The sequence below is a fragment of the Enhydra lutris genome, unplaced genomic scaffold, assembly GCF_002288905.1.
Source record: "Enhydra lutris kenyoni isolate GAN:26980312 unplaced genomic scaffold, ASM228890v2 scaffoldscaffold4, whole genome shotgun sequence".
Taxonomy (NCBI): domain Eukaryota; kingdom Metazoa; phylum Chordata; class Mammalia; order Carnivora; family Mustelidae; genus Enhydra; species Enhydra lutris.
The window spans coordinates 49,680,670-49,701,120 of record NW_019154088.1 but is presented as its reverse complement, the minus strand read 5'-3'; the positions used below and the strand labels follow the sequence as shown (position 1 = coordinate 49,701,120).

The 20,451-nt window shown below is 36.7% G+C and overlaps 1 protein-coding gene across 2 annotated transcripts in view; it reads left to right on the top strand.

Annotated features, from left to right (window-relative positions):
- Positions 1 to 20,451, top strand: part of LOC111160241 (endoplasmic reticulum oxidoreductase 1 alpha) — a 45,484-nt gene that overhangs the window by 14,167 nt on the left and 10,866 nt on the right. For both annotated transcript variants that reach the window (XM_022523164.1, XM_022523172.1), the window contains exons 4-12: positions 962 to 1,000; positions 4,626 to 4,702; positions 4,803 to 4,876; positions 9,718 to 9,838; positions 12,235 to 12,281; positions 14,659 to 14,670; positions 18,217 to 18,243; positions 18,372 to 18,464; positions 19,694 to 19,940. In XM_022523164.1, the coding sequence (XP_022378872.1) occupies positions 962 to 1,000; positions 4,626 to 4,702; positions 4,803 to 4,876; positions 9,718 to 9,838; positions 12,235 to 12,281; positions 14,659 to 14,670; positions 18,217 to 18,243; positions 18,372 to 18,464; positions 19,694 to 19,940 (737 nt within the window). The remainder of the gene's footprint in view (positions 1 to 961; positions 1,001 to 4,625; positions 4,703 to 4,802; positions 4,877 to 9,717; positions 9,839 to 12,234; positions 12,282 to 14,658; positions 14,671 to 18,216; positions 18,244 to 18,371; positions 18,465 to 19,693; positions 19,941 to 20,451) is intronic.

The following is a 20,451-nucleotide window of genomic DNA, read 5'->3' as shown; positions in this document are numbered from 1 at the left end:
TCAAATAAATAAATAAATAAAATCTTAAAAAAAAAAAAAGAAATATACAAGGTGAGCCTGGAGTATCTTGTCATAACAGAAATCAAAGGGTGCTGCTAAAGATTACTAGGGTCATATCAATAGGGATACAGATATCAAGTCAGCACTTTGTGGGTCCCCTGGTTGCCAGTGTGGGACAATTTGGGCGTCAAAAGGAGTGGCTGTTTTTACATTTCCATGCTGTTATGTAAGTAATAAAATACATGATCAGCAGCCTATACAATAATTTGTTGGGTTTTTGTGTACTTTTAAGAAGTGATATAAAGGGGGGGGGCGCCTGGGTGGCTCAGTGGGTTAAGTCTCTGCCTTCGGCTCAGGCATGATCTCCAGGGTCCTGGGATTGACCCCCATATCCAGCTCTCTGCTCAGCAGGGAGCCTCCTTATCCCCCAACCCGCCTGACTCTCTGCCTACTTGTGATCTGTCTGCCCAAAAAAAAAGAGGTGATATAAAGGGACACCTGGGTGGCTGAGTTGTTAAGCGTCTGCTTTCAGCTCTGGTCATGATCCCAGAGTCCTGGGATTGAGCCCCACATTGGGCTCCTTGCTTGGCAGGAAGCCTGCTTCTCCCTCTTCCTCTGCCTGCTGCTCTGTCTACTTGTGCTCTCTGTCAAATAAATAAATAAAATCTTAAAAAAAGAGAGTGATATAAAAACTGCTTAACTATTCTCAGTTTAAAAATAATCTCAAAAAATAAAAAATAAAAATAATCTCATAAGGGTACCTGATTGACTCATTTGGAAGAGCATGTGACTCTTGATCTTGGGATCATGAGTTCGAGCACCATGATGGGGGTAGAGATTACTTAAATAAATAAAATAAACTTTAAAAAAATAAAAATAATCTCATAAATTATAGAAACTTAATTTTTTTTTCAAAAGGTGGAATAAATTTCTGATAAAAGCATTTTTTTTTATTTTTCAGGATGAAGTTCCTGATGGAATTAAATCTGCAAGCTATAAGGTATGTATAGGTACTTACTAATAAAAGAAAAAAACCCATCACCCAGCTTCAGCAATTATTAGTCTGTGGTCAATTTTGTTTCATCTGTACCTTGTGCTCCACTTTCCCAATTATTTTAAAGCCATTCTCAGATAAGTCTTTATGGATATTTATTTTCTACTTAGAATTATAATTTAATGTGACTTCATTTTACTGTTCAGATCATTCTAATTTGGCCACTGGGAGCTGTTTCAGTTGTTCCTGTGTCCCTTTGATCTACTCTCATCATTGTGGTTTTTCTCTTTCTTCAGCACGTTCTTAGTTCTGGCACTACTGGTATATTTCTGTCTCTTCAGTCTCTTTTAACCCATGTCCATTCCCTTTTCTTTTTTCTTCTTTGCAAACTTATATGTTGAGGAAATGAATCCTTATCCTATAGAATTTTCCACATTCTGGGTGCCTGGGTGGGTCAGTTGTTAAATGTCTGCCTTCAGCTCAGGTCATGATCCCAGGGTTCTGGGATCGAGCCCCACATCGGGCTCCTGCTCAGTGGGGAGCCTGCTCCTCCCTCTCCCTCTGCTTCTCCCCCTGCTTGTGTTCTCTCGCTCTGTCAAATAAATAAATTAAATCGTTAAAAAAAAAAAGAATTTTTCCCATTGTGTTTTAGTTGATTGTATCCCTATTACATCATTCAACACATTATTTTCTATAAACTGGCAGTTATGTTTTATGGCTTTTCAGATTCATTTCCTGATATGTATTGTCAGTGTTGCTGTATACTTCTTATTACATCATATCAAAAGACACATCATGTCTGGTTTTCTTTTTTTCTATGATAAGATTGATCATTAGGTTCATTATACATCTGATATAAAGTTCCCTACTAGCTTTTTCTGTGAAAGTTTTGGTAGCTTTGATGATTATTACCTAGTTGCATTCTTTCATTAGGGTTTTGAAAATGCTGATACCCTAATTATATAGTTCTTTCTATACTTATTATCTGTTATTATCCTATAAAGATCTTTTCTTGTCAACTATTTGGATGCCCTGAAATACAGTTTATACAGGACAGACAGGATCAGTGCTTCATTCTTTTCCTCTCTTTACCAGTTTTCAGAATAATTATGAGTCTGGCCCCCTAACACCTCTGAAGATGCCCAATAAAGTTTTTATTTTTAGGTGTTATTTTGAACTTAAGATTTTTGACATAATTTATGTGTTGGATTCTATTGTACTCATTTCTTATGATTCCTTTGGATGTTTGAGTTGTTCTGTCTTTAGCTACTAGGAGCTCCTTCAAGTTAGTGACTATGGCCTTTTAAGATGATCCCAGTAATGGATTCTACCATTAACATTTTGTAAACTTACATTATCTCATATTTATCTGTCCATCTTTCTAGTTATCCATTAAAAAATGTTATTTTCTGGATATATTTCAAAGTAGATTGCAAGCATCAGTACGCATTGCCCTAAATGTGTCATCAACCATATATATATATATACACACACACACACACACACACACACACACACACAACTAGAAGTATATCATTAACCAGAGTCCAATATTTGCTTCTACCTATTTTTTATAAAGTTAACACACAGTGAGATGCACAAATCTTAGGTGTGCCTGTGCTAAACACAGGTATCTGTGTAATCTATGCTTTGATTATAATAGGGAACATTACTATTACCCTAGAAAGTCGCTTGATACCCTGTCCCAATTTTTACTTTTTCTCCCAGGGGCAACCACTGTTCACTTTTTCCACCATAGATTCTAAAGTAATTTTGCTCCTTTTTGAATCCATGTTTTGTTGTTCACGTACAAAGAGTAAAGTCATAGCTATAAATGTGTTGGCTCTAGTAGCAGAACTTTGAGCATAGTTAAATAATGCCAGCATCATTAAAACTTTTGAAAGTTTATGCTGTTGAGGGAAAACATTTGTCCCTATTGTGAATGCCAGTATAAATTCATTTTAAGCTAAAAACTGAAGACAAAATATTTGTTTTGTGGTGGTAATATACAAATTCTGATAAAAACAATTCTGACTAAATCAAGAAATCTGTGGAGCAGAAATGAATTTGTAGTTGATTAAGATATACACATAATTCAGGGGCGCCTGACTGGCTCAGTCAATAGAGCATATGACTTTTTTTTTTTTAAAGATTTTATTTATTTATTTAACGGACATAGATCACAAGTAGGCAGAGAGGCAGGCAGAGAGAGAGAAAGGGAAGCAGGCTCCCTGCTGAGCAGAGAGCCCAGTGTCGTGGGGCTCTATCCCAGGGCCCTAGGACCTGAGCCGAAGGCAGAGGCTTTAACCCACTGAGCCACCCAGGCACCCCGAGAATTTTAGTTTTGAAAATAGTGTTGGAATTGAGCTGTCTTATAGGTTAACCATTGTAATGAAACAAAGCTGTTATTCAGTATGTAAATATTTCAAAAAATTGTATCATTTAGGTTATCTTAGTGTTCCCTTTTATCCTCAGAAGTGTCATAGGCTAGGCAGTCATTATTAGTATGGTCACTCTAACAATAAGGATACTCAGTAAATATTTGTTGAGTGATTGAGTCTGTGCCTTCTGTTTCCATTGTTATCTTTCAGCTCTGTGGTGGTGATGACCAGTGTGTTGTGAAATCGTATGAGCTACATTCACTTCCTCTGTGCCAAATACATGCCTATCAGAATAATGTGTGTGTGTGTGTGAGGCTTAGATGTTGAGAAGAAATGTGGTTGTTAAAGAATATATTTTATTTTTTTATTTTATTTTTTAAAAGATTTTATTTATTTATTTGACAGAGAGAGAGAGACATCACAAGTAGGCAAAGAGGCAGGCAGAGGAAGAAGGAGAAGCAGGCTCCCTGCCAAGCAGAGAGCCAGATGTGGGGCTCGATCCCAGGACCCTGAGATCACAACCTGAGCCGAAAGCAGAGGCTTAACCCACTGAGCCACCCAGGTGCCCCTAAAGAATATATTTTAAACACCTAAAGATGTCAGAATACTTTTTGTAAGACTTGGTGTGCCCCAGGGCATATTTAGAATCATGGCATTTGGAGATGAGATTGACCTAGACACACATCATCTGGTCCAGCCACTTATCTATGGAAGAGAAAACTGATGCTTACAATTAGGCCATTAAAAAAGTGGGACACCAGGGTGCCTGGATGGCTCAGTCAGTTAAGTGTCAGACTCTTGATCTCAGCTCAGGCCTTGATCTCAGGATCATGAGTTCAGAGCCTGTGTTGGGCTCCACACTGGGCATGGAGCCTACTTTAAGGAAAAAAGAAAAAAAAAAAGTGGGACATTGCCTCATGATCCCTTGCCTAATGTTCCTAAAACCTCAGAGATTTTCTTAGCGAACAGCTTGGTAATGAGTTATCAGAACTACATTCTCTATTTTGTGACCATATAGTAAATGTGTTCACCAACAAAAACAAGGGGCAAAGCCTTTTGTTTTTTTGTTTGTTTGTTTTTTTTTTAACCTTCAGGGGAGATGTGAGGGCTTAATTTTTTTTTTTTTTTTAAGTTTTGAAGCCAAGGAAATTGCGCTAGGTATGAAAGAACTTCAGATAATTTTGATATTCTTTTAAACAGTTCTTAAAATGCAATAACTGGTCATCTGTTTATTCTCCTTTTCCTTTTAGTATTCTGAGGTAGCCAATAACTTCATTGAAGAATGTGAACAAGCTGAACGACTTGGAGCAGTGGATGAATCTCTGAGGTTTGATTTTTTTTCTTTTTTTGCAGTAGTTTTTTTTTTTTTCCTTGTGAAATGGTAACTTTAAGAAAAGGGTAACAGTACCTGTTTTCTTTATTTGAAGTGAGGAAACACAGAAGGCTGTTCTTCAGTGGACCAAGCATGATGATTCCTCAGACAACTTCTGTGAAGCTGATGGTATAATAGTTTTCATAGTGTGCATTTTGTTTAAAATTGGGTTTAATTTTAAATTTGTTGTTTAAAATGGCTTTTAGAACTCAGTTTCTAAGGTTAGGCAGTTTGTCAAAAAGCTAAAGACAATTACAGTATGACCTAACAATTCAGCTCCTAAATATGTACCAAAAAAAACTGAAGACAGGGTAACACATACTTGTTTGCCCGTATTTGTGGCAGCATTTTTCACAATGGCCAAAAGGTAGAAATGACCCAAATATCCATCAACAAATAAATAGAAAAGCAGAGTATAATAAATACATACAATGGAATATTATTTAGCCATAAACAAAGTTTTGGTATGTGCTGCAACATGGATAAACCTTGAAAATACTATGCTAAATGAAATAAGCCAGACACAAAAGAGCAACTATTGTGTGATTCCATTTACATAAAATATCTAGAATAGGTAAGGTGATAGAGACAGAGTAACCAGAGGTTAGGAGAAGGGGAGAATGGGGCGTTAATATTTAATGGTTAAAGTTTCTGTTTGAGGTCATAGAAAAGTTTGGAAACAGTTAGTGGTGACGGTTGCACAATGTTGTGAATATAATTAATGTCACTGGATTCTACTTGTAAACATGGTTAATATGGTAAGTTTTACATTACATACATTTTACTGCAGTTAAAGAAAAACAAACTGCCAGTTTCTGGAAAAAATTTACCTCCTGAGTTTGAGTATTACTGTTTTGTGTATCTCAGATATATGTGTGTGTGTGTTACTTACCTATTATATATATATATGATTTTGTAATATATACAGACATTTTGCATAAATAGCTCAAATGTAGAGATTGAGATTGCAAAACCTTGCTTCTGTTGTACTGGCCTTGGGTTATTACATATTTTCCTTAATGATGGTGTGCGTTACTTTTGGAAAAGAGAAGAAAGAACCATGAGTTAAATCTGAGACAATGGGATGCTGGGCCAGAGTTCTGGGACTGTTCAAATCCAGGAGCCCTAGGATGCATTAGAACCCTTTAATCAGATTTATGGATTCTCCTATTCTTCCTTTTTCCAAGTTGAATTGTTAGCCTTTTAGTTGGCTAAACAAATCAAAGCCACCTGAGTTTTGGTATCCTTCATGGCTCTTTTGAAGCAGATTAATGATATTTAAAAAAAAAAATTAGCAAAAAGAATGATACAGATAATTTTAATTGCAAGTGAGAGACAGATCCTGCAATTCTCCAAAAAGAGGAAGACAGAGAGAAAGTACTTATTTTTAACTTTGTGGTTTCATTTTGGGAAAAAAAAAGAGAAACACATGTTTTCCTTAACATAACAGGATTATGCCTTGGCAGATAATATTTATAATCCTCTATTCCTAATTCCAAAATCTGAAAACTCTGAAAAATGAATATTTCCCCCCTGAGTTTAGCACAGACTCATTTAGTGTGAATATTCACACGTTTCACTACAGGACTATTTTTGTGTTTGTTTAAAAGTTGCTGCCCGCCCCCCCCCCCCCAGTCCCTCCTGGAATAATTATTCAGTATATGTTGCATACACTATAATACTTTTCTAAAATCCAAAAAGTTCTGAATTCCCAAAACATAGGCCCCAGCGATGTTGGATAGGGAGTTTTGGACTTACACCAAGTTTTAGACTAGCAAAGAAGGGGGATAAAATGCGCCAAGAGGTGCCTGGGTGGCTCAGTCCTTAAGTGTCTGCCTTTGACTGAGGTTATGATCCCAGGGTCCTAGGATCAAGCCCTGCATTCGGCTCCCTGCGTAGTAGGAAGCCTGCTTCTCCCTCTCCCACTCCCCTTGCTTGTGTTCCCTCTCACTCTCTCTCTCTGTGTCTGTTAAATAAATAAAATCTTTAAAAAAGAAATGCTCTCCCAGCCCTTTAACTTTACAGTCTCTTTTCCACAAGGATTCTTTGGCCTGAATATTACTATGAGATAAAATTAAACTCTTAACATGCAGCACATTTTTTTCAGACCTGCAGTGTTAGAGAAAGAACAGTAATACTTTAACTTCATTTACCAAAGTGTACTTTTGAGACTACCTGCTTAGATTTGTGTAGCAAGGACTGAGAATCTGTTCCATGAATCACTTGTCCATTCATATTTGTTTCTTCTGTTACGGTGAATATTTAAAAAAAGGATAGCTTTATAAGGAAGATATAATGTATGTAAATGGTAGGTAGAAGACAGAAGATATTTTGTGAGTTTTAATTAAAAATTTGAGCTTTTGTCATCTGGCGAAATATGGCTATAGTAACAATTTTTTTTTTTAAAGATTTTATTTATTTTTGACAGACAGAGATCACAAGTAGGCAGAGAGGCAGGCAGAGAGAGAGAGAGAGGGAAGCAGGCTCTCTGCCAAGCAGAGAGCCCTATGCGGGGCTTGATTCCAGGACCCTGGGATCATGACCTGAGCCGAAGGCAGAGGCTTAACCCACTGAGCCACCCAGGCGCCCCTATAGTAACAATTTTTTAAAACTTTTTATTTATTTACTTAGAGCAAGTAAGAGAGAGAGCACGAATGGTGAGAAGGGGCAGAGGGAAAGGGAGAAGTAGACTCCTCACTGAGCAGGGAGCCTGATGTGAGGCTTCATCCCAGTCTGGAATCATGACCAGAGCCAAAGGCAGTTGCTTAACTAACTGAGCCAGCCAGGTGCCCCAGTAACAATTATTTTTTATTAAAAAGTTGAGGCAAGATGAAATATTTGTTATAAGTAAAATTATGAGTCAACTAATACTTATATCTAATTAGGCAGAATATTAAAAATTTAATTATTTCTTGGTAATTTGTTTTCTGTCTTAAAGTACTAGATGCTGAGCATTATTTATATGTTTTAAAAGTGAGGGCTATTTTTTATGAATTTATTATAATTTGCTATTCTGTGGCGATACTTGAGTTGAGTTGAACAGAAATATTTGTTCCTGAACCAGAGGATCCCATACAAATTTGTTCTACTATTTTTTTTTTTTTTTAAGTAATCTGTATACCCAACTTGGGGCTTAAATTAACAACCTGAAGATCAAGAGTCACATGCTTTACTGACTGAACTAGCCAAGTGCCCCTGTTTTTAAGTTTTGTTTCTACTTTCTCTAGTTACTTTAATTGTCACTTCCGCATGGGCTCTCAGTTATTTCTAGATGCTATCACTGTGCTACTTCTAGAAGCCAAATTTCCCCTAATTTATGTCTCTAGTGTATTGTCAATTGGGATAAAAATAACCATGCTTAGTTTTATTTTTGTTTTTGTCATTGTGTTTTTAATAAGAAATAGGTACTTTTGAGAGCCTAATGGACTTTCTTAAAAGCACCTGTGTGCTCAGATTTTTGTCATCTGCTTTAGTTGCTTTGAGGCCATTTTTGCCTACTTCATTTTTTTAATAAAGATTTTATTTATTTATTTGACAGAGAGAGAGTGATCACAAGTGGGCAGAGAGGCAAGCAGAGAGAGAGCGGGGAAGCAGGCTCCCCGCCGAGTAGAGAGCCTGATGCGGGGCTCGATCCCAGAACCCTGAGATCATGACCTGAGCCGAAGGCAGAGGCTTAACCCACTGAGCCACCCAGGTGCCCCACGCACTTCATTTTTTGTTGGTTCATGTTGTTAAGCTTTACAAATGAGTAAGATATTACTGTATATTAAATAATTTCCCAAAGCTACTGGAAAACAAGGGGCCATTTTTTTGTTTCAAAGATAAAATACGTTATACAAATTTATAGGACATATGAGTAACCAGCATCTCACCAATTTTTGTATGGTTTTCATTGGTATTTGTAATGGACTTTTCTAGAATACTTACCTTTTCATTTTATTAGACAGCCTTTGTACTTAAGAGTTTTGTTGATTATAAAATGTAAGATATGTCATAATACCACTAGCTAATATGTATTGAACTCTTACTGTGGTTCCAAGCACTCTACACATATAAATTTACCTAAGTCTCATGGTAATGCTGAGTATTAGCTCCACTTTATAAATGATGGCACCAATGCATTGAGAACGTATGTAATTTGCCCCAGGTTCCACATGAAATAAGAAGTAGGACCTGGATTCTCACCCAGGCAGTCTGGCTCCAGAGCCCCATGTGTTGGTCTGTTGGACATAGAGGTTGCTTCTTATTTTCCCTTCTATAAATAATGCTGATGCAAGTATATTCCTGCTTATAACTTTTTGCATGTTTAGGATTGTACCTTTGGGACAGCTTTGTTGTGGATCTTGACGGTGGTCTTGTAAGAAGGAAGTTTTTGGTAACGGTGTGTGGTAGTAATACATCTTCATCTACCCCGGTTGCTGATGAACTGCTTGCGGTTAAGGTGGAGGGAAAGGGAAATGCGTAGTATATTTTTCATCTGGACAGCTTATGAGAATCAAATCACCGTGTTTCTTTGATTCTAAAATTCACGCATTCCTATTTACCATTTTTAAAAGCAGGATGCTTTTGCAACCAGTGAGTACATTTAATGTGGCTGTGCCTTCTTCTTCTCTCATCTTTCTTTCTTTTTTTTTTTTTTAAAGATTTTATTTATTTATTTGACAGATCACAAGTACGCAGAGAGGCAGGCGGGGAGGTGGGGGCGGAAGCAGGCTCCCTGCTGAGCAGAGAGCCCGAAGCGGGGCTGGATCCCAGGACTCTGGGATCATGACCTGAGCCGAAGGCAGAGGCTTTAACCCATTGAGCCACCCAGGCGCCCCTTCTCTCATCTTTCGTGTAAAAAGGTTGTATTTAAAGTCTGGATGCACTTGTTAAATTTGTGGTGCCTTAGAATCAGTGGGATATAGTCTGTTATACAATTTTCTTAAGTAAGTGAAGAAAAAGGTTGAACGAAACATTTCATTTTACAGACATACAGTCTCCTGATGCTGAATATGTAGATTTGCTCCTTAATCCCGAGCGCTACACGGGTTACAAGGGACCAGATGCTTGGAAGATTTGGAATGTCATCTATGAAGAAAACTGTTTTAAGTATGTGTCATTTTCATTTAGAAAATCCTGACAGAGTGATTTTTATTTATATATCAACTAATCAATAAATCATAATGACTCTAAATTGCAAATCACATTGACTTTGTTAAAGGATGTATTTGGACATAGAAACATTCTTACTCATTAATCCAGTTCTCCTCTGGGAAAACATGTGGACATGAGTTTCAACAAATATTTTTTTCTTCTTCAAAAGACACAGACGTAGAAAAATAAATAAAAAATTCTTTAAAAAAATAAAGTAAAAGACATAGAAAAAAAAAGACAGTGACTAGTATAGGACTTTTATGGGAGTCTTGTAGACATTTTACAGATGTTCCTTCAGTGGATTATATAATCTCATTTTACAGATGAAATTACCAGGAGCCAGCCAGGTTTACTTCATTTCCCAGGATCCTAAACTTAGTAGTAGAGAATAAGTGATTCCTAAATCGTTTTTTGGTGCTCTGTATTCATCTTTTTGAGGCTCTGGTTATTTTACCTGCTCTCAAGTTTAAGTTAGATTAATTTCAGAGAATAATTATAATAGGTAACACTTGAACACTCACGGTGTGCCAGACCTGTGCTAAGCATGGTATGTACATTTTCTCTTTTAGTCCCTGCAATAGCCCTTGTCACTGTTGTAGTCGTCACTGTTTACAGATGGAGAAACTTGAGACTTGGAAGGGTTAAATGATTTTTCCAGTGTCAAAAGTCTAGTAAGTGGAAGAACCCACTTTGTATTCTTTACTGCTACCATGGAAATAGTCAATTTGATTAATGTGTGACTGGGACATGCTTCAAATTTACATGCCTCTTGGAAGCCTCTGGCCTCTAACCAATGTGCTTCTTGGTTTTTGGAAGGAATTTGTGTGTGCATTTGCATTATACTGTCTCAGAGATGGGGCGAGTTCTGGGAAAATGGAGTTCATAGATAAGGTAGTAATACATTTCACTTTGCGTTAAGTCGAATATAAGGGATAAGCAGTTATGCTTATACCAGAAAAATGTGTTTCTTTTTTTTGACTTGAAGAACTTCTCCAGTTTTAAAGTGGATAATTTTTATTATTTACTCATTTCTGCCATGTGTTTCATTTAAATTCCCTGGTTTATTATTAAGAATGTTTGACTTAATTGGCTTACTTTTTTTTTTTTAAGATTTTATTTACTTACTTGACACAGAGAGAGAGAGACAGCTAGAGAGAGAACACAAACGGGGAGTGGGAGAGAGGGAGAAGCAGTCTCCCCGCTGAGCAGGAAGCCAGACACGGGGCTCAACCCCAGGACCCTGGGATCATGACCTGAGCCGAGAGCAGGCACTTAACAACTGAGCCACCCAGGCACCCCTTAATTGACTTACATTAAGGTTTTTTTTTTTCTTTTGCTTTGCTTTAGATTTTATGTTTAAGTAATCTCTAGACCCAACTTGGGGCTCTAACTTACAACCCCAAGATACAGAGTTGTATGCTCTACTGACTGAGCCTGCTAGGCGCCCCTAAAGGGTCTGTTTTTTTTTTAATGTGAACTAAAATAGACTCAACAGAAGCATTTGTTGGATTTTACATTTGTATTATAGTTATTTCTTAACTAATTTATATCATGATTCCCAGTATAAATATTTCTAAAATATAAACAATATATGAGGCACAAAACTGAGTGTGATATAATACAGCTTACATGTTCTGTTCTTAAAGTGTCTCAAGTTGTGCAAGTTCGTAAAATTTAAATTGCAGACAAAGCAGTCCCTGCACTTTAGTAGTGTTACTAACAAATACTTAGTTTGAGATTTAAAGGCACTTCAGTGACATTAAAAAAAAATTTTTTTTTAACTTTAGTGACATTTTAACTCCTTTTTTCATATTAAAAAAATGCCTTTTACTGAAATCCTAACAGACTTGGTGGCCATAGGATCAGTTGACATACCTAAGATTTACGAAGTGGAAAATAATCTACCCAGAGTGTTTTTTCCCTTTTTATTTTCGTGCTTCGTTTGGGTATTTATATTTCTTGTTTGTCTTTCAGTCAGGAGTGCACTTTGTGCCACGTGCAAACACATATGTGTACACGCATATATGTATATGTAACATATTTAAAAACATTAGTGACTCTAGGAGAAGAGCTTGACTCGGTGTAGTCTTCCTTTGAGGAAGTGATTAAGAAATGGCTTTCTGGCTGCTACAATGGGAAAAGATCAGAAACTATTGCTAAGACAAATAACAGCCACCCTCCCTTAAAGCAATTTGAGAACACTAAATGTTTTATAAGCTCAATAAAACAGTTTGATTTTGGATGTAGTCATTAAGCAATTATCTCTCTGAGATAATTTCACTTTTACCTAGATAATTATAACAAGATAGGTAACATAATTATATTTTACAGTTTAATTCTTTCGTTTCTAGGCCACAGACGATTAAAAGACCTTTAAATCCTTTGGCTTCTGGTCAAGGTGAGTTATTTATTTGCACTGTTATATTATTTATCAGCCAGTGAACTTTGGTTATAAGGAAGAGGAAGGCCAGATAAGGGTTTTGGCAAGAGCATTTGAGGTCATATATTCCCGTTGCCATAGAAGTTATGCCTCACCGTTATAGACAAGTTGGTGTTTAAAATATTTATACCTCAGTAAGGAGTATTTGTGTAATGAAGTTCATGGTATTAGATTATCATAGGGTGGAGAGTAGGTTAAATTTTTATTCTTTTGTGCATTTTTACAAAATGTGTGTGTTTAGTTTTTACTATTTTTATTCATTTTCTAGTTAAATGAATATCCAAAAAAAATGATTATACATATTGGGAGTCTGATTTCAAATTCACATGTCTTTATATTTCATTAAGATTTTTCATTTAAGGTCTTGCCCAAATGCTGCCTTTTCTATCTTCCCTGACTCTCCTAACTGGAAGTAACCCCTCTCTCCTCATAAAGTGATCTTACATCATGTTTTGTGTCTCTTACCACCTTTCCACTGGCATTATTTTACTATTATGCATCTATTGATCTACCCTAGCACTCTGGGTATTTGGGGAGTATTTATTGGTTTCATCTCTTAATAGAGAGCCTGACACATAACAGATGGAGTTGTTTGTTAAGTGAATGATTGATGAAAACTGCTCTCCTCATTTAATGGTCTTGTCTGCAGTTAGGAAGATCACTGTTCCTTCAGCAAATGATTATCCTCTATTTACTGTGCGCTAGGCACTGTGCAGAGGCAGAGGGGGTGTGAAATTGCAACTCAGAAACCCTGCTCAGTCTGTAATAGGCAGAATGGTTTGTTGAATAAACCATTTCAGTGCTATGATTTCAGACTTTTTGCTTAGGAAATATATATCCCTGTTCTCATAATATGTGCTTACTGATGAAATCTTTGGTGTACTTTTAGCAAATGTGTGAGTTTTTCATTTTTAAAATTTATTTGAAAAGCTGCTGATCTCATATAGTCAATAAACATAAATTTCCTCCTGGAAAGCAATGAGATTGCATCATTCCCTAAATGTTGGCAGCCTAGGCTTTCTTAGATTAGAAATGAAAGAACATCTTTAAAGAAGAGTTTGGGTTTATCTGAGTCACATATGGTAACCCTTTGGAAGCTATTGATTTAATATCAGATGAGTGCAAATTCCTAGGTAAGGGGTGATCCTCAGTATGAACTCACATTATGATCTGATTAATTAACTACCCTCACTTATCATGAAGATAAATGGGAACAATTTAAATATTTATCATTAAGGAACTGGTTAAATGATTCACGGTATGTTCATGGAGTAAAATACACCACTAGAAATGTTGCTGAAAATTTGTATTCATTTAGGTCAGTAATGACCAATAGCACATTGAAGAAAAGAAACAGGCATCAAATCGTATGTATATTTTTGTAAAAACATACTTAATATAATATGTAAATGTCTATATGTGAAGAAAAAGGACATTTACCAAAGCATAAATGGTATTTATCTAGGGTAGAGGGAGTTCAGATGACATTTTTTATTTCGTCTGTGTCTTCTTTTTTTTTTAAACATGTATTTGCAGTTAGCATATGTATTTTAATAATCAAACAATGATGGCATTAAATAAGCATGGGCAAAATGAAGACAGTTTTTTAAGAGTAAATGAGCAGCTGCTTACAAACTGCTGAATGGTGCATAATTTGAATCTTCACAAATAGTCTTTTGAAATATTCCTGAATTAGGTAAAATTTTACAGTGTCAGTCTAGAAGTTTCAAAGCAAGAATACAATTTTTTTTTTAAGATTTTATTTATTTATTTATTTGACAGAGAGATCACAAGCAGGCAGAGAGAGAGGAGGAAGCAGGCTCCCTGCTGAGCAGAGAGCCCGATGTGGGGCTCGATCCCAGGACTCTGAGATCATGACCTGAGCCGAAGGCAGAGGCTTAACCCACTGAACCACCCAGGCGCCCCAAGAATACAATTTTTTAGCAGAAACCATGTTACAGATTTAGAATAAATAAATGTGAAAAAAGGCTCTGCCAACCAAATAACTGTTAAGTCCTTAAGATATTTGAGAGTACTCTCAGATGATAGATTAGATTTTTCTCTCCCTTCAGCCTGTATTAAATCTTGTATGAGCTGAAGCCACTCCTTACCCAGGCTCTTGGAGATGATGCCCTTGAAGCAAATCAGGCATAATTCCTATTTGCCACTAGATAGGGTTGTGTCACGAGTGACTGCCTCACATTTTGCTTATGTGGGTGAACTGATGGACTAAAACTAACTGTTATTCAAAGTCTTATTTTTTATGGAAGTATAGCATTTTAAAGTGACATCTGGAAGGACTTTATAATAATCAACATTTTGTTTTGTTTTTCAGGGAAAAGTGAAGGTAAGTATAATTTCTTTATCATATATATATGAATTTGCTGATACATTCAGATGTTTATTTGGGAGACTGTTCTTCCTACTTCTAAGAACTCCTGTTTATCTAAAATTCAGGAGATGAAAGCACAGGGAAAATGACTGCGCCTGGGATCAGGCCTTTACTTCTGGAGCAGATCTCTAGGATCTGCTGGGTCCTTATATGAAGCTTTAGGCATTGTCACAGTGTTGCTCTGTGGCTTCCAAGGCTTGTGTTCGCTCTTGGGGGTAGTTATTACCAACTCTGAGTTGTAATGCTAAAATTTTTAACATATCTTAGGTTTACTTTGTCTTTGTGAGAATCTTTTTGCTTTCTGAGTGAAATTGAAATGATTTTTTAAAAAGATTTTTCTTTATTTATTTGAGAGAGAGAGAGAGAGAGAGTGCTCGAGCACAAGTGGGGGAGGAGAGGCAGGAGGAGAGGCAGAAGGAGAGGAGAAGCAGCTCCCCGCTGAGCCTGACATGATCCCAGGACCCTGAGATCATGACCTGAGCTGAAGGCAGACGCTCCACTGACTGAGCCACCCGGGTGCCCTGAAGTGATTTTTCTTATTCTTAAGGCCATGTGTTTAACCATATGAAAAGACAAAGCAGTACTTAGCTTTAGTACAGCCAGAATAAATTGCTAAAATGTGAAGTATCCCTTTCCTCTTTGGAGAGGAACATTAGTTTCTTCTGAACATTAGTTTACAAATTGCTTTTGTGGGACGCCTCGGTGGCTCAGTGGGTTAGTCTCTGCCTTCGGCTCAGGTCATGATCCCAGGACCCTGGGATGGAGCCCACATCTCTGCTCAGCAGGGAGCCTGCTTCCTCCTCTCGCTCTGCCTGCCTCTGCCTACTTGTGATCTCTGTCTGTCAAATAAATAAAATCTTTAAAAAAACAAATTGCTTTTGTATTCTGTCTAAATAACAGAATACCAGTGTCTGATAATATTGAATTTCTTAAAATTATACTTTATGTTATAGAAACAATAACAGCTTAATAAAATAAGATCAGAATTATACTAGTTGGAACAGAAGTTCTTTAGTATAAGATTATTCTTCCAAAGATGCCTTATATTTTATTACTGTTAGTAATGATCCTATAATTTTCAGAGGTTCCCCCCCCCCTTATAATTTTTAGATTTGAGAGATTTTATTCTACCTTGGTTAGAATACCTTGGGTATTCCTAGCTATGTTAGAGGATATTGTTTCAGTTTTTCAATACTATTTAAAGATCTCATCCTGTCTCTTATTGTCAGAGAAAAGATTGTTAACTTGTGGAGTCTATCTTTAGAGAAATCATCTTGTTTATGAGTATATTTATAATTTTTCATTTTGGTCAAATTTGAAAGAGTTATCCCTGACAGCTATCCTATGAGGTGACTACACTCCTTTTCCCCCTGATTCATGGTCCCAAACTTGAAAAAAACAAGAAAAAACTCTAAAGGTTGTTCTTTTGTTTTTGTTGTTTTTTTTTTTAAAGATTTATTTATTTATTTGAGAGAGAGAGTTTGTGTGTGCCTGGGGAAGGGTAGAGGGATAGGGAGAAAGTGTCTTAAAGAGGAGACTCCCCACTGAGTGTGGAGCCTGACACTGTTCAGTCTCATGACTCTGAGATCAGACCTGCGATGAGACCAAGAGTCAAAGGCTTAACCAACCATCACCCAGGTGCCCCAACTTTGAAGGTTTTAATAAGGAGACAAATCACTTGGAATCCCACAACACCAAGAGAATTGATAATGGTAATGGCTAAGACTACATGCCAGTACTTTTCCAAGCAGTTTACAAGTATGATTTCATTTAATCCTTCCAACATTCTCAGGAGGTATTACTTTTGTTTCCATTTTGTAGACAAGGAAAATAAGTGCCAAAGAGGTTTAGCAACTCAGTTAAATCATGTATGACTTGTAAGTAGCACAGTTGGAATTGAAATTAGTCAGTTTGGCTCCAAGGTCTCAGTCACTATCTCATACTGCTTCTCTGTTAACATTGTGATAATTAAAAAAAAAAAAAAAAATCTTATTTATTTGTCAGAGAGAGTGTGTGTGCAGGCAGAGGGAAAAGCAGGCGCGATGTGGGACTCAATCCCAGGACTCTAGGATCGTGATCTGAGCCGAAGGCAGATGCTTAACCAATAGACACTCAGACATCCCAACATTTTAATAATTACGATTATTTACATGCATGTATGTTTATACTAGATATATTTGTAGCTGTATATATTGTTATCCCCATGCCTGCTTGCTTCCTTAGCCTATGTCTTGCGTCAGGCTGCTCTAACAAAATACCATAGGCTGGGTGGCTTAAATGAGTTTATTTTCTCACAGTTCTGGAGGCTCGGAAGTGTAAATCAAAGCACCAGCCAGCGGATTTGATTCTTCCTAAGGCCTCTCTTTCTGGCTTGCACATAGCCAGCCTTTCACCGCGTCCTCACTGGCGGAGAAGGAGCTCTGGTCCTTTCAGAGATCTGTGAAGACACTAATCCCATCATGGGGACCCTACCCTCCTGACCTCATCTAAACCTAATCACCTCCAAATACCATCCTCTGGGGGCTTAGATCTTCAGCACGTGAATTTTATCTGGAACAGTCTAGATTTCTAGAAATGGGTTTACTGGATCAAAGGTTATGGACCTTTTAGGCTCCTGACTGCATTTTGTCACTGAGAGAATGTGCGAATTTGTAACCTTTCCAATCAGTGTGCCGCTCATTTTACCTGACCCTTGTCAGCATTAAGTATTGTCATATTTTAATCTTTACTGTTAAAAGTGCTATCTCTATGGTTGTAATGTGCATTTTTTATTTATTTTTTATTACTAGTGAGGGGGAGTAATTTTATATTCTTACTTTTCCTTTGTGAATTCTCTATTATTTGCCCACCTTAACTGAGCACTTGAGCATTTTTATTCAGTTTATGATTTTTTTATGGAGAATATTATCCTTTTGGGGCATCTGACTGGCTCAGTCGGTTAAGCAGTTGACTTTGGCTCAGGTTGTGATCTCAAGGTCTTGGGATTGAGCCCCATGTCAGGCTCTCTGCTTGACGGGGAGCCTGCCTCTCCCTCTCCCTCTGCCTGCTACTTCCCCACTCCCCCTGCTTGTGCGCGCTTTCTCTCTCTTTCTCTCTGTCAAATGAATAAATAAATAATAAATAATTTTTTAAAAATTTAGAAAAGCGTACAATGAGTTCTTAATTTTCATAGCATCACCTGTTTTCAAGGCTAAGTAGTTTTCCTTGCATTGATTTATTATTTAAATTGTGTGTTCTGACATCCTATGAAACATTTTATCTGGAAAATTACGAGATTTAGGGCTACCTAAGGCAATGCTGAAGCCTTCTAGAGACGGACCAAGAGAATGGTACTAAATTGAATCCACACCAAGAACTTCTTCCTTTGGATAAATAGCAAATAAAATTTGGAACTTTCATTCATTTTTAAATCACCATTTGGCACAAATTGCTGTTACATATTGAAAAACGTACACTTTGGCATTTTTACAACTTTGTGACTTCTTTTTCTTTTAATTTCAGAGAACACTTTTTACAGTTGGCTAGAAGGTAATTGGAAACTTTTAAACAAATTTAAATGTTAAACATTTTTTTCATCTTTAAAGACATATGAAATTAGTTTTAAAATGGTATGAGTTCCAGATATAAGATTTCTGTTACCAAATTACTATTTTTAGGCCTCTGCGTAGAAAAAAGAGCATTCTACAGACTTATATCTGGCCTGCATGCAAGTATTAATGTGCATTTGAGTGCACGATATCTTCTACAAGGTATGTGACATTCACGTTTATTTATTTTACCATACTTATTTTCCGATATTCTTTTTTTTTTATTTTTAAAGATTTTATTTATTTATTTGACAGACAAAGATCACAGTAGGCAGAGAGGTAGGCAGAGAGAGAGGAAGGGAAGCAGGCTCCCTGCTGAGCAGAGAGCTGGATGCGGGGCTCAATCCCAGGACCCTGGGATCATGACCTGAGCCGAAGGCAGAGGCTTTAACCTACTGAGCCACCCAGGCGCCCCTATTTTCCGATATTCTTAAAATGTTTTGGTATTTACCTTAGCAAGACAAAATTGACATGATTGAATATTAGGCAGTAACAAATCATTCTTCAATGGTAGTAATCAGGAATGTAGGAACTATAGATATTTTAAAGACATATTCAGTATGATCTCACCTCTGTTTACCTTCTTTTTTTTTTTTTTAAGATTTTATTTATTTGACAGACAGAGATCACAAGTAGGCTGAGAGGCAGGCAGAGAGAGAGAGGAGGAAGCAGGCTTCCTGCTGAGCAGAGAGCCTGACGTGGGGCTCGATCCTGGGACCCTGGGATCATGATCTGAGCCAAAGGCAGAGGCTTTAACCCACTGAGCCACCCAGGCACCCCTGTTTACCTTTTTTAAGAAGCAGCTCAAAATTGTGCACATCGCTTTGGAAATATTCTTTTGTTTTGTTTGTGAGAGTTAAAAAAGCTCCTAATGGCACGGTATGTTATTCAGTAGATACTTTAATTGTATTAAAACCGTTCTATTTGTGTGCCAACTTAAGGCCTGGAGTTTAACGGGTTAAAAAATATTTTCTGCTGTTCTTTATGCTTTAAAAATGCTTTTGCAAAACAAGGCCATGGTTGAGTTTCATTAGTAACCTATTTCTTCTGGAATTTTAAAGGACTTCAGACTTATCAATAATGTCAGGCAGTCATTTTTAAATTGTGTATTTTGGTTTTATAAATATGTTTATATTCAGAAATTTGATTTCTGTGAGATCATACTTCTCAGTAAAACAGTGAATTTATTTTCCTTCTAAGGATGGGTTCTAGAAGATAAAATATTAATGTAGAACCATAAAAATCTATATTATGAAAAGCAGCTTTCATTGTTCTGTATTTTCAAGTATATAATGAAACTAACTTCTCTAGATATAAATAACTCAATGTAAGTAAACTGAAACTTAATTTTAAAATTCAGATTTTAATATTTAATTCTTCTTTCTTCTCAGAAACTTGGTTGGAAAAGAAATGGGGACATAACGTTACAGAATTTCAGCAGCGATTTGATGGAATTTTGACTGAAGGAGAGGGTCCAAGAAGGCTTAAGAACTTGTATTTTCTCTACTTAATAGAATTAAGGGCTTTATCTAAAGTGGTACCATTCTTTGAGCGCCCAGATTTTCAGCTCTTCACTGGAAATAAAGTCCACGATGCAGAAAACAAAATGCTACTTCTGGAAATACTTCATGAAGTCAAGTAAATTACATATTTTGATTTGTACAACTTATTAATAGAAGAGTGACAAGTGGTATCAAAGTTCAGGTCTTAAATATTCAGTTTAGAGAAAGGAAAAAAATTTTTTAAAGATTTTATTTATTTATATGAGAGAGAGAGAGAGAGCATGAGCAGGAGGAAGGGGCAGAGGGAGAGGGAGAAGCAGACTCCCGGCTGAACACAAAGCCCTACGTGGGACTTGATCCCCTGACCGTGAAATCATGGCCTCGGTTGAAGTCAGATGCTTAACCAGCTGAGCCACACAGGCATCCCAAGAAAGGAAAATTATTAAAAAAAATAATTAAAAGCTAATTTTGCCTATAGGTCTTTTAGAATTGAGTTTTGTTTTTGTTTTGACTTAGGTACTAAGTGGCACAAATTTTTAGTTTTGAGAATCATTTTGTAGTATTTGATAACCTGCATTCTTTTCTTTTCTTTCTTTCTTTCTTTTTAAAAAATATTTTGTTTGTTTATTTATTTGAGAGAGAGAGAG